The 16,104-nt window shown below is 33.4% G+C and overlaps 1 protein-coding gene across 4 annotated transcripts in view; it reads left to right on the top strand.

The window, feature by feature from the left end:
* kifc3 (kinesin family member C3) overlaps positions 1 to 2,238 on the top strand; it is a 59,953-nt gene extending 57,715 nt beyond the window's left edge. For all 4 annotated transcript variants that reach the window (XM_078173077.1, XM_078173074.1, XM_078173072.1 and 1 more), the window contains one exon: positions 1,016 to 2,238. In XM_078173077.1, coding sequence (XP_078029203.1) covers positions 1,016 to 1,024 — 9 coding nt within the window. In that variant the 3' untranslated portion in view covers positions 1,025 to 2,238. The remainder of the gene's footprint in view (positions 1 to 1,015) is intronic.
* The last annotated feature ends 13,866 nt before the right edge of the window (positions 2,239 to 16,104 follow it).

Below are 16,104 nucleotides of genomic sequence, written 5' to 3'. Positions count from 1 at the left end.
TGCAGGTCGCTGGTCAGGACGGAGATTGGGGACGTTAATGAAAACAGTTTGAGAACCACTGATTTAAATCCTGAATCTTTTCCTTGTGACTTCAGAGTGTGAGGGTGCTGAGAGTTAGTTGGTGTCTGAATGAGTCATGTGCCTCCCCTCCTCCTCCTCTTCCTCCTCTTCCTCCCTCGTCTCTGCTGCTCTGTGGCCTCACCAGGCGTCCCGCTGCTGAGCCGAGGATTGTGGGATTTGTAGCTCCATGTCCACACTGATAAATCTGAAAACACTCTTCTTAGATCTTTACATGTTGAAACAGGACTCCGACAACAGTTAAACCGCAGGTTACCATAGCAACAGCACTGATGCTTCAGAAAGTGTAATAACTGTCCAGATAGTTTGTAAATGAATCATCGTGTGTGTCCAGCTGGAAGCAGGTGACGGCCTCAGGGATTTGAATTAAATTAAAGTAACTGAATACCTAACTGATACATTTATTCTCTGCTAAAGACTCGATGTTGAAATTAAAATACTATTAAAATATTTCACTTGGAATCTGTCTCAAGATTTAAATCCTTATGGTTGTTATTTGCTTCCATACTTGAGTTCTAACAGATTTTTTACCTGAATTATTTATAATTAATTTTGATTTTTAAGTTTTGTATTTTAGCTAACGTTTAGCAGTCAACACAAAGTACGGATGAGGCTGGATGTTTGTTGGTTGCTTGTTAGTTTTTACTGGACAAATTAAATCTTTGACCTCATGACGCTGGAGGAGGAAACATCAGAGGATCACTGAGGTCGGCAGGATTCGTCCTCTGAGGAACGTCGACACAAACTCTCTCGCCGATCCATCCGATGGTTGTTGATATTTCTATCTGAATCAAAACGGGGGATCGATGGATATTCATCTGCTGGTGTTTAATAAAAAGAGTTTTCACATTTATTTGCGGCAGTGTGGACATGATCTGACAGGTCACATGACTACAGGTCACATGACTTCTGACTGACAGTCTGCTTTTCTCTGCAGGACGATTGAAGCTGACGGCCTGAGAGACATGGAGGCGACGCTGCAGGGACGTCCGTCTCTGACTGCAGGGTGTCTGCCAACACTCTGAGACGTCTCCCTGCTGGACACGTTGTCTTTCCTGTCCTCGCCAGATTATTTAACCCCCTGATGAAGGAGCAAAGACTGATGGGAATTTAACAGATGAATCTGAAATCAAAGACTCTTGTCAGCGGCCAAACGTTTCTTGTTGCTGTGACGATGAACATTTAAAGACATAAAGTGACTCTGATGAGAAACGTTCTGGAGATCTGCCCGTCTGAACTGAACTGAACTGAACTAATTCTCCGTAACATTTATTTCTGACCCGACAAACAGTATACGCTCTCCAATCACAGTATTTCTTTTATTGTTTCTTTGTAACGTTGCACTTTAAACTTTGAGATTATTTTCTAACCCACAGTTCCAGATGTGGCTGATTTATAATATATGCATAATATGGTTCTGTATTTATGTTTGACATGCTTTAATCTCATTATTTTGGTTTATTTTAATATTTTTTTTGGAGGACGCGGACACATGAAAACGAGACTAATCTTAAAATTATGAGATAAAAATGTTCTGATTGAAATCTTTTCTGTTTTCTCAGAAAATGGAGATTAATCTCGTTTCATCACGTCTTGAATCCTCTGTGGTTTTCTAACAGGATGTTTTCGTGTCCTCGTGGTCCTCTTTTATCCAATCAGGGTACTCCACTGATACCAAGCTGTCCAGTAAGAGGTGAGCAATACGAGGAAATCTTCTCCTGTGTACACGATTGTTGTTCCTCGATCTTCTTTTCCTGTGGATGTTTTTTGTTTTCACGCTGATGAAGTTTTGTCTTCCTTTGGCTCGCTGAACAAAATGATGCTCAAATCTTCTTCACTTTCCTTCGACTGTTTCTCCTCGTCGTGCTCCTGCTGTCGTCTTAATGCCTGTGTACGAATACAATCCTAGGGAGCCACAGGTGACCTTTGACCTCAGACAGGACAGACCTGTAGCTGTTGAACTGGCGCCAAGCTTGGCGTGACACAGGTGGAGCAAATAGTTAGTCGTAGTTGTAGTAACAGGAATGCTTAGAAACGCGATGAGCTGCTGTGTGTCGTTGACCCGATGATCAACATGTCTGCTTGCTTTGTCTCAGCTGTAGGTTTCTACAGGTTGTTTTTTTTTGTATTTCCTTTTTAATAAACAAACATTTAAACAAAGCTGTAACTCTGGTGTCTATGTTTGATCCTCTGTGAGATGTCTGAAGGAACCATTTCTCATATCTGTGTGTTGAGTACAGAGCTGGAGGCGGGGTTTGCACCAACAACTCAACCAAATGAGATGAGAGTTTATAACTTAAGAAACGTTAGTGAACTTTCTAAATGCTGAGCCGACTGTGTTCTGACTCTGAAACACAGACGTAACACTGATCTCCATCTGAATTGTTCCTTCAAATCTGGATTCTGCATCTTTCTGATTTTTCTTGCATCAACAGCAAGTCTGTGGTTTCAGAAGACGATCAGCTTCATGCAGGAAATATGGACGCGCACAAAAAAGGTAATGTGAACCTGGGAAAAACAACAACAAAAACAAACAAACAAATAAAACATCCTGTCCCTCTCCAACTCTGCTCAGGTGAAAGTTTATGAGGTCATCAAACTCCAGGTTGTTAAAAGAACCCTTTTCTCACCGGGTGGCAACATCCCAGAGCTGTCAGTCAAACAGCCTGCACCAATCCTGAACGGAGGTCGAATCAGAGCGAGCGAGACCACCTGACCAGTGTGTTTGAAACATGACTGTGTGTCCTTAAAGCTTCATCCAATGTTTTTTTAGTCCTTAGGAGGAGCATTAAGATCTGTTACTTATGTAGAGCAGGTTTATTTCTACAGCACATTTCAGCAACAAAGCAATTCAAAGTGCTCGACATAAAACATTAAAGGCATCACAAATGCAAAAGAAACACAATATAAAAGGACATTTAAAATAAAATTCATTAAAGAACTAGTGTCTAGAAAATAGTTTGAGGCATAAAATACAAAAGTAAATGTTACAGTTATGAAAAATGTCAAACTATAGTATGTCAAAAAGACGTCATGACAAATGTCAGCATAGTAAGTCAGAAATGTCTGATATATGTCGAAAAATGGCGGTTTAGTTAACCAAAACATGCAATGAGAAATGTCATAGACCGTGTCAAAAAAGGTGATGAAACATAATTTAGTAAGTCAAAAAGTCATAGCATGGTAGGCTAAAAGAATGTAATGAAAAATGGTGTAGCATAGAAAAATGTCGTAGTAGATTATGTTGAAAAAAATCGTGGAAAAAAACTCAAAATTATATGTCCAAAAATCATGAAAAAAAGTCATAGTATAGCATGTCATGCAAAAATCATGAAAAAAAGTCATAGTATAGTATGTCGTCCAAAATCATGAAAAAAAAGTCATACTATAGCATGTTGTCCAAAATCATGAAAAAAGTCATAGTATAGCATGTTGTCCAAAAATCATGAAAAAAGTCATAGTATAGCATGTCGTCCAAATTCATGAAAAAACGTCATAGTATAGTATGTCATGCAAAAATCATGAAAAAAAGTCATAGTATAGTATGTCGTCCAAAATCATGGAAAAAAGTTATACTGTAGCATGTCATCCAAAATCATGAAAAAAAGTCATAGTATAGCATGTTGTCCAAAATCATGAAAAAAAGTCATAGTATAGCATGTCGTCCAAAATCATGAAAAAAGTCATAGTATAGCATGTCGTCCAAAAATCATGAAAAAAGTCATAGTATAGCATGTTGTCCAAAATCATGAAAAAATGTCATAGTATAGTATGTCGTCAAAAATCATGAAAAAATGTCGTAGTATAGTATGTCATCCAAAATAATTAAAAAACGTCATAGTATAGTATGTCATCCAAAATCATGAAAAAATGTCGTAGTATAGCATGTCGTCCAAAATCATGGAAAAAGTCATAGTATAGCATGTCGTCCAAAATCATGAAAAAAGTCATAGTATAGCATGTCGTCCAAAATCATGAAAAAAGTCATAGTATAGCATGTCGTCCAAAATCATGAAAAAAGTCATAGTATAGTATGTCGTCAAAAATCATGAAAAAATGTCTCAGTATAGTATGTCGTCCAAAATCACGAAAAAATGTCGTAGTATAGTATGTTTTCCAAAATCATTAAAAAACGTCATAGTATAGTATGTTTTCCAAAATCATTAAAAAATGTCATAGTATAGCATGTCGTAAAAAATCATGAAAAAATGTCGTAGTATAGTATGTTGTCAAAAATCATTAAAAAACGTCATAGTATAGTATGTCGTTGAAAAACATTAAAAAAGTCATAGTATAGTATGTTGTCCAAAATCATGAAAAAACGTCATAGTAGAGTGTGTCGTCCAAAATAAATAAAAAACGTCATAGTATAGTATGTCGTCCAAAATCATGAAAAATCGTCACAGTATATGTCGTCCAAAATCATGAAAAAACGTCATAGTATAGCATGTCGTCCAAAATCATGAAAAAACGTCATAGTATAATATGTTGTCCAAGATCATTAAAAAACGTCATAGTATAGCATGTCATCCAAAATCATGAAAAAACATCATAGTATAGTATGTTGTCAAAAATCATGAAAAATTGTCACAGTATAATGTCGTCAAATATCAAGAAAAAAAGTCATAGTATAGCATGTCGTCCAAAATCATGAAAAAACGTCATAGTATAATATGTTGTCCAAAATCATTAAAAAACATCATAGTATAGCATGTCGTCCAAGATCATTAAAAAACGTCATAGTACAGCATGTCGTAAAAAATCATGAAAAATCGTCACAGTATAATATGTTGTCCAAAATCATTAAAAAAAAATGTCATAGTATAGCATGTCGTCAAAAATCATGAGAAAATGTCACAGTATAATATGTTGTCCAAAATCATTAAAAAAAGTCATAGTATAGCATGTCGTCAAAAATCATGAAAAAAAGTTATAGTATAGCATGTCGTCAAATATCATGAAAAAACGTCATAGTATAGCATGTCATCAAATGTCATGAAATAAAGTCATAGTATAGCATGTCGTCAAATGTCATGAAATAAAGTCATAGTATAGCATGTCGTCAAATATCATGAAATAAAGTCATAGTATAGCATGTCGTAAAAAATCATGAAAAATCGTCACAGTATAATATGTTGTCCAAAATCATTAAAAAAAAAATGTCATAGTATAGCATGTCGTCAAAAATCATGAGAAAATGTCACAGTATAATATGTTGTCCAAAATCATTAAAAAAAGTCATAGTATAGCATGTCGTCAAAAATCATGAAAAAAAGTTATAGTATAGCATGTCGTCAAATATCATGAAAAAACGTCATAGTATAGCATGTCATCAAATGTCATGAAATAAAGTCATAGTATAGCATGTCGTCAAATGTCATGAAATAAAGTCATAGTATAGCATGTCGTCAAATATCATGAAATAAAGTCATAGTATAGCATGTCGTCCAAAATCATGAAAAAACAACATAGTGTAGTAGATTTCTAACACGGGGGCTTTGTGAAATGATAGAATCAGCGAAGTTTAAGGTGAGATTGCATTATTTGTTTCTGATGTGCTTTGGACCTAGGATTAACATTTGAGTTTTTTCAGTATTTAACAGAAGGAAGTGTGACAACATCCATTGTTTGATTCCTTGTGTGCACTGTTCTAGATGGATAAGTTGATGAGAGGTGTCAGGCTTGATGGATATGTGGAGCTGAGTATCATCTGTGTAAAAGTGGGAACCTAGTTTGTATTTATTGATTAATGAACCGAGGGGTAACATGTAAATGTTAAAGAGAATGGGACCAAGCACAGACCCTTGTGGTACACCATAATTGACCTTTTTGCGTTCTAAAGTGCAGTTATTATGAAAAACAAAGTGAGATCTGTCAGCAAGGTAGGATTTGAACGTCAAATGTCGTAGTATAGTATGTCGTCCAAAATCATGAAAAAACGTCATAGTATAGCATGTCGTCCAAAATCATGGGAAAAAAAGTCATACTATAGCATGTCATCAAAAATCATTAAAAAACGTCATAGTATAGTATATTGTCCAAAATCATGAAAAAATGTCGTAGTATAGTACGTCATCAAAACTCATTAAAAAATGTCATAGTATAGCATGTCGTCAAAAATCATTAAAAAACGTCATAGTATAGCATGTCGTCCATAATCATGAAAAAAGTCATAGTATAGTATGTCGTCCAAAATCATGAAAAATCGTCACAGTATATTATGTCGTCCAAAATCATTAAAAAACGTCATAGTATAGTATGTCGTCAAAAATCATTAAAAAAAAGTCATAGTATAGTATGTCGTCAAAAATCATGAAAAATCGTCACAGTATATTATGTCGTCCAAAATCATTAAAAAAAAGTCACAGTATAGTATGTTGTCAAAAATCATTAAAAAAAAGTCATAGTATAGTATGTTGTCAAAAATCATGAAAAATCGTCACAGTATATGTCGTCCAAAATCATTAAAAAACGTCATAGTATAGCATGTCGTCAAAAATCATTAAAAGATGTCATAGTATAGTATGTCATCAAAAATCATGAAAAAAAGTCATAGTATAGCATGTCGTCAAATGTCATGAAATAAAGTCATAGTATAGCATGTCGTCCAAAATCATTAAAAAAACAACATAGTGTAGTAGATTTCTAACACGGGGCTTTGTGAAATGATAGAATCAGCGAAGTTTAAGGTGAGATTGCATTATTTGTTTCTGATGTGCTTTGGACCTAGGATTAACATTTCAGTTTTATCATTATTTAACAGAAGGAAGTGTGACAACATCCATTGTTTGATTCCTTGTGTGCAATGTTCTAGATGGATGAGTTGATGAGAGGTGTCAGGCTTGATGGATATGTGGAGCTGAGTATCATCTGTGTAAAAGTGGGAACCTAGTTTGTATTTATTGATTAATGAACCGAGGGGTAACATGTAAATGGTAAAGAGAATGGGACCAAGCACAGACCCTTGTGGTACACCATAATTGACCTTTTTGCATTCTGAAGAGCAGTTATTATGAAAAACAAAGTGAGATCTGTCGATAAGGTAGGATTTGAACGTCAAATGTCGTAGTATAGCCTGTCGTCCAAAATCATGAAAAACAGTCATAGATGACATCAAATATTATGAAAAAAAGTCATGTATAGTAAGTTGTCAAAAATCATTACAAATCATCATGGTATAGCATGTTGTCAAAAATCATACAAAAAAAAAGTCATAGTATAGCATGTCATCCAAAATCATGAAAAACGTCATATATAGCTAGTCTCGCCACCAGACAATCAGAGATCTCCGCCTTCTGATAGTCTGGGGACACTCCTTTCTAAAGTGTGTTTAACACACCGGCGAAAACGGCCGGCAACAAAGCAACGCCTCTTGCATTTTTGAAAAAGACACGCCTTCTCGGAAATGTGCGCTCCTCCTTTTCTCGTCCGCAAGGAAACAAGCACACAGAGAGGTTGAAAATGGATGCCGAGAGATTTAACTCTGTTTTATCAAACGTGTGCTCATTCGTGAAGAAAATATTTTTTCCAGCGGATGTCTTAGTTACAACATGATTGAGCTAACTGGAGTAGTTTCATGTCGTATCCAACAACAGGAGGCTTTTAACAGATGACGTCCTGATGTTAGCTTTGCTGCTGCTGTTAGCTGTCCCTGTCAGCTGCAGCCACTGATGCTTTCTAGACATCGTGATTTCCCAAAACTGAATAAATACCACACATAACAACACAAAACTGCTTTGCTAGCTCAATCATGTTGTAACTAAGATATCCGCTGGAAAAGATTTTTTTTTTTTTTTTAATGAGTTATTACCTATTACAGACACCACTAACGGCTAACAGGGCTAACAGCTAACGGTTAGCCCAGCTAAACGTGCACACAGAAATAGTAATGTTTGTTCAATCATTGTGTTTTTAGACTTTACAAACATCGGATTAGTCCAAACGGTGATACAGTGATGTGAAAAATGTGATATATAGGCTATATATATATCTATATATATATATATATAGATATATATATAGCTAAAAGCTCTGCTGGTTTTCTACCCGAAGTATTTGTAAACAACAAGGCGATTCCCTCTATAGTCCGGCCAGCTGGATGAGTCATGGCCTTGTAAAAGATTATGTTTGTTTCTTTTAGTTGGCGAGAATGTGTCGCCGCAAACGTGACAAACATCCACTAGCTTTGACGGCGTTTTCTGCGAGCATGGCTGAGCCATTTTGTACCGCTACACGTGTTTCTAGTGGGACTATGTTTACAAGCACAAGAGTTCAGCGAGCCACCGAAGGACCGCCCTGCAGATTTACTATTGGTTCTGCAATGTAGGGAGTTTTTTTAAACTCTGAAATTGTATCCGCCCATCTAAACACAAAATCAGGGAGAAAGTCATCAGTCTTTAGTTAAGCAAAGCGTCTAAAGACTGACTTGTGAGTCTATAGTATAGCATGTTGTCCAAAATCATTAAAAAACGTCATAATAGAGTATGTCGTCAAAAATCATGAAATATTGTCACAGTATATGTCGTCAAATATCATGAAATGAAGTCATAGTATAGCATGTCGTCCAAAATCATTAAAAGACGTCATAGTATAGTATGTCATCAGAAATCATGAAAAATCGTCACAGTATATAATATGTCGTCAAATATCATGAAATAAAGTCATAGTATAGCATGTCGTCAAAAATCATGAAAAAACGTGATAGTATAGCATGTCTTCCAAAATCATTAAAAAACGTCATAATAGAGTATGTCGTCAAAAATCACGAAAATTCGTCACAGTATGATATGTCGTCAAATATCATGAAATAAAGTTATAGTATAGCATGTCGTCCAAAATCATTAAAAAACGTCATAATAGAGTATGTCGTCAAAAATCATGAAAAATCGTCACAATATATGTCGTCAAATATCATGAAATAAAGTCATAGTATAGCATGTCGTCAAAAATCATTAAAATACATCATAGTATGTCATCAAAAATCATTAAAAGACGTCATAGTATAGCATGTCGTCCAAAATCATTAAAAAACGTCATAATAGAGTATGTCATCAAAAATCATGAAAAATCGTCACAGTATAAAATGTCATCAAATATCATGAAATGAAGTCATAGTATAGCATGTCGTCAAAAATCATGGGAAAAAAGTCAGAGTATAGAATGTCGTCAAATATCATGAAATAAAGTCAAAGTATAGTATGACGTCAGAAATCATGAAAAACAGTTATTGGTGACATCAAATATTATGAAAAAAAGTCATAGTATAGCATGTCATCCAAAATCATTAAAAAACGTGACAGTATAGCATGTCGTCAAAAATCATGAAAAAACATCATAGTAGAGTATGACGTCCAAAATCATTAAAAAACATGATGGTATAGCATGTCGTCCAAAATCATTAAAAAACGTCATAGTATAGCATGTTGTCAAAAATCATGAAAAAACGTCATAGTATAGCATGTCGTCAAAAATCATGAAAAATCGTCATAGTATAGCATGTCGTCCAAAACCATTAAAAAAAGTCATAGTATAGTATGTCGTCAAAAATCATGAAAAAACATCATAGTATAGCATGTCGTCAAAAATCATGAAAAAACATCATAGTAGAGTATGACGTCCAAAATCATTAAAAAACATGATGGTATAGCATGTCGTCCAAAATCATTAAAAAACGTCATAGTATAGCATGTTGTCAAAAATCATGAAAAAACGTCATAGTATAGCATGTCGTCAAAAATCATGAAAAATCGTCATAGTATAGCATGTCGTCCAAAATCATTAAAAAAAGTCATAGTATAGCATGTCGTCCAAAATCATTAAAAAAAGTCATAGTATAGTATGTCATCCAAAATCATTAAAAAACGTGACAGTATAGCATGTCGTCAAAAATCATGAAAAATTGTCATAGTATAGTATGTCGTCCAAAATCATGAAAAAACGTCATAGTATAGCATGTCATCAAAAATCATGAAAAATCATCACAGTATAATATGTCGTCAAATATCATGAAATGAAGTCATAGTATAGCATGTCATCAAAAATCATGAAAAAATGTCATAGTAGTGTATGTCGTCCAAAATCATTAAAAAACGTAATAGTATAGCATGTCATCAAAAATCATGAAAAATCGTCACAGGCTTGATGGATATGTAGAGCTGAGTATCATCTGTGTAAAAGTGGGAACCTAGTTTGTATTTATTGATTAATGAACCGAGGGGTAACATGTAAATGTTAAAGAGAATGGGACCAAGCACAGACCCTTTGTGGTACACCATAATTGACCTTTTTGCATTCTGAAGAGCAGTTATTATGAAAAACCAAGTGAGATCTGTCAATAAGGTAGGATTTGAAAGTCAAATGTCGTAGTATAGCATGTCGTCCAAAATCATGAAAAAAAGTCTGTGTCATCAAAAATCATGAAAAAAAGTCATAGCATAGCATGTTGTCCAAAATCATGGGAAAAAAGAGTATAGAATGTCGTCAAATATCATGAAATAAAGTCAAAGTATAGTATGACGTCAGAAATCATGAAAAACAGTTATTGGTGACATCAAATATTATGAAAAAACTTCATGTATAGTAAGTCGTCAAAAATCACTAAAAATCATCATGATATAGCATGTTGTCAAAAATCATAAAAAAAAAGTCATAGTATAGCATGTCATCCAAAATCATGAAAAATCGTCACAGTATAATATGTTGTCAAATATCATGAAATGAAGTCATGGTATAGCATGTCATCAAAAATCATGAAAAAACATCACAGCCTTGATGGATATGTAGAGCTGAGTATCATCTGTGTAAAAGTGGGAACCTAGTTCGTATTCATTGATTTTTGACGACATACTATACTATGACTTTTTTTTCATGATTTTTGACGACATACTATACTATGACTTTTTTCACGATTTTTGATGACATGCTATACTATGACTTTTTTTCACGATTTTGGACGACATGCTATACTATGACTTTTTTAATGATTTTGGACGACATGCTATGACTTTTTTCATGATTTTGGATGACAGTATAGCATGTTGTCCAAAATCATGAAAAAACAACAATCATGACATGCTATACTATGACTTTTTTCATGATTTTGGACCACATGCTATACTATGACTTTTTTAATGATTTTGGACGACATGCTATGACTTTTTTCATGATTTTGGACGACAGTATAGCATGTTGTCCAAAATCATGAAAAAACAACAATCATGACATGCTATACTATGACTTTTTTCATGATTTTGGACGACATGCTATACTATGACTTTTTTCATGATTTTGGACGACATGCCATACTATGACTTTTTTTCATGATTTTGGACGACATGCTATACTATGACTTTTTTAATGATTTTGGACAACATGCTATACTATGACTTTTTTCATGATTATGACAACATACTATACTATGACTTTTTTCATGATTTTGGACGACATGCTATACTATGACTTTTTTAATGATTTTGGACAACATGCTATACTATGACGTTTTTTTCATGATTTTTGACGACATACTATACTATGACTTTTTTTCATGATTTTGGACGACATGCCATACTATGACTTTTTTTTATGATTTTGGACGACATGCTATACTATGACTTTTTTAATGATTTTGGACAACATGCTATACTATGATTTTTTTCATGATTATGACAACATACTATACTATGACTTTTTTCATGATTTTGGACGACATGCTATACTATGACTTTTTTAATGATTTTGGACAACATGCTATACTATGACGTTTTTTTCATGATTTTTGACGACATACTATACTATGACTTTTTTCACAATTTTTGACAACATGCTATACTATGACTTTTTTCACAATTTTTGACAACATGCTATACTATGACTTTTTTCCATGATTTTGGACGACATGCTATACTATGACTTTTTTTCACGATTTTGGACGACATGCTATACTATGACTTTTTTAATGATTTTGGACGACATGCTATACTATGACTTTTTTCATGATTATGATGACATGCTATACTATGACTTTTTTTCACGATTTTGGACGACATGCTATGACTTTTTTCATGATTTTGGACGACAGTATAGCATGTTGTCCAAAATCATGAAAAAACAACAATCATGACATGCTATACTATGACTTTTTTAATGATTTTGGATGACATGCTATACTTTGACTTTTTTTCATGATTTTGGACGACATGCTATACTATGACTTTTTTTCATGATTTTGGACCACATGCTATACTATGACTTTTTTCATGATTTTGGACCACATGCTATACTATGACTTTTTTTCATGATTTTGGACGACATGCTATACTATGACTTTTTTAATGATTTTGGACAACATGCTATACTATGACTTTTTTCATGATTATGACAACATACTATACTATGACTTTTTTCATGATTTTGGACGACATGCTATACTATGACTTTTTTAATGATTTTGGACAACATGCTATACTATGACGTTTTTTTCATGATTTTTGACGACATACTATACTATGACTTTTTTTCATGATTTTGGACGACATGCCATACTATGACTTTTTTTTATGATTTTGGACGACATGCTATACTATGACTTTTTTAATGATTTTGGACAACATGCTATACTATGATTTTTTTCATGATTATGACAACATACTATACTATGACTTTTTTCATGATTTTGGACGACATGCTATACTATGACTTTTTTAATGATTTTGGACAACATGCTATACTATGACGTTTTTTTCATGATTTTTGACGACATACTATACTATGACTTTTTTCACAATTTTTGACAACATGCTATACTATGACTTTTTTCACAATTTTTGACAACATGCTATACTATGACTTTTTTCCATGATTTTGGACGACATGCTATACTATGACTTTTTTTCACGATTTTGGACGACATGCTATACTATGACTTTTTTAATGATTTTGGACGACATGCTATACTATGACTTTTTTCATGATTATGATGACATGCTATACTATGACTTTTTTTCACGATTTTGGACGACATGCTATGACTTTTTTCATGATTTTGGACGACAGTATAGCATGTTGTCCAAAATCATGAAAAAACAACAATCATGACATGCTATACTATGACTTTTTTAATGATTTTGGATGACATGCTATACTTTGACTTTTTTTCATGATTTTGGACGACATGCTATACTATGACTTTTTTTCATGATTTTGGACCACATGCTATACTATGACTTTTTTCATGATTTTGGACCACATGCTATACTATGACTTTTTTTCATGATTTTGGACGACATGCTATACTATGACTTTTTTTCATGATTGTGGACAACATGCTATACTATGACGTTTTTTTCATGATTTTTGACGACATACTATACTATGACTTTTTTTCATGATTTTTGACGACATGCTATACTATGACTTTTTTTTCATGGACCTTTGAATACATACTATACTATGACTTTTTTCACGATTTTTGACGACATGCTATACTATGACTTTTTTCACGATTTTGGACGACATGCTATGACATTTTTCATGATTTTGGACGACAATATAGCATGTTGTCCAAAATCATGAAAAAACAACAGTCATGACATGCTATACTTTGACTTTTTTTCATGATTTTGGACGACATGCTATACTTTGACTTTTTTTCATGATTTTTGACGACATGCTATACTTTGACTTTTTTTCATGATTTTGGACGACATGCTATACTATGACTTTTTTCCATGATTTTGGACGACATGCTATACTGAGACATTTTTTCATGATTTTTGACGACATGCTATACTATGACTTTTTTCACGATTTTTGACGACATGCTATACTATGACTTTTTTCCATGATTTTGGACGACATGCTATACTATGACTTTTTTCATGATCATGACGACATGCTATACTATGACTTTTTTTCATGATTTTGGACGACATGCTATACTATGACTTTTTTAATGATTTTGGACGACATGCTATACTATGACTTTTTTCATGATTATGACGACATGCTATACTATGACTTTTTTTCACGATTTTGGACGACATGCTATACTATGACTTTTTTAATGATTTTGGACGACATGCTATACTATGACTTTTTTCATGATTATGACGACATGCTATACTATGACTTTTTTCATGATTATGACGACACGCTATACTATGACTTTTTTTCACGATTTTGGACGACATGCTATACTATGACTTTTTTAATGATTTTGGACGACATGCTATACTATGACTTTTTTCATGATTATGACGACATGCTATACTATGACTTTTTTTCACGATTTTGGACGACATGCTATGACTTTTTTCATGATTTTGGACGACAGTATAGCATGTTGTCCAAAATCATGAAAAAACAACAATCATGACATGCTATACTTTGACTTTTTTTCATGATTTTGGACGACATACTATACTATGACTTTTTTTCATGATTTTGGACGACATGCTATACTATGACGTTTTTTTCATGATTTTTGACGACATGCAATATTATGACTTTTTTCACGATTTTTGACGACATGCTATACTATGACTTTTTTCCATGATTTTGGACGACATGCTATACCATGACTTTTTTTCACGATTTTGGACGACATGCTATACTATGACTTTTTTCATGATTTTGGACGACAGTATAGCATGTTGTCCAAAATCATGAAAAAACAACATTCATGACATGCTATACTTTGACTTTTTTTCATGATTTTGGACGACATGCTATACTATGACTTTTTTAATGATTTTGGACGACATACTATACTATGACTTTTTTTCATGATTTTGGACGACATGCTATACTATGACTTTTTTTCACGATTTTGGACGACATGCTATACTATGACTTTTTTTCACGATTTTGGACGACATGCTATGACTTTTTTCATGATTTTGGACGACAGTATAGCATGTTGTCCAAAATCATGAAAAAACAACAATCATGACATGCTATACTTTGACTTTTTTTCATGATTTTGGACGACATGTTATACTATGACTTTTTTTCATGATTTTGGACGACATGCTATACTATGACTTTTTTAATGATTTTGGACGACACACTATACTATGACTTTTTTTCATGATTTTGGACGACATGCTATACTATGACTTTTTTTCATGATTTTGGACGACATGCTATACTATGACTTTTTTTCACGATTTTGGACGACATGCTATGACTTTTTTCATGATTTTGGACGACAGTATAGCATGTTGTCCAAAATCATGAAAAAACAACAATCATGACATGCTATACTTTGACTTTTTTTCATGATTTTGGACGACATGTTATACTATGACTTTTTTTCATGATTTTGGACGACATGCTATACTATGACTTTTTTAATGATTTTGGACAACATGCTATACTATGACTTTTTTTCATGATTTTTGACGACATACTATACTATGACGTTTTTTTCATGATTTTGGACGACATGCTATACTATGACGTTTTTTCATGATTTTGGACGACATGCTATACTATGACTTTTTTCATGATTTTGGACGACATGCTATGACTTTTTTCATGATTATGACGACATGCTATACTATGACTGTTTTTCATGATTTTGGACAACATGCTATACTATGACTTTTTTCATGATTTTGGACGACATGCTATACTATGACTTTTTTCATGATTATGACGACATGCTATACTATGACTTTCTTTCATGATTTTGGGCGACATGCTATACTGTGACGTTTTTTTCATGATTTTTGACGACATACTATACCATGACTTTTTTTCATGATTTTGGACGACATACTATACTATGACTTATGTTGTTTAAAAATCGTGAATAAAGTCATACTTTAGCATGTCTAAAAAGGTCATTAGAAATCTCATAGAATAGTTTGTTGAAAAATGTTGTGAAAAATGTCGTAGCATAGTATGTCAAAAATGTCCTAAAAAATGTTAGTATTGAATGTCGAAAAGGTCACAAAGTGTAGTATGTTAAAAACTGTCATTAAAAATGTCATAGCAGAGTAAGTTGAAAACTGATGAAAAAGAGAC

The sequence above is a fragment of the Epinephelus lanceolatus genome, chromosome 2 (assembly GCF_041903045.1).
Source record: "Epinephelus lanceolatus isolate andai-2023 chromosome 2, ASM4190304v1, whole genome shotgun sequence".
Lineage (NCBI taxonomy): Eukaryota > Metazoa > Chordata > Actinopteri > Perciformes > Serranidae > Epinephelus > Epinephelus lanceolatus.
This window is presented reverse-complemented; position numbering and strand designations above follow the sequence as displayed.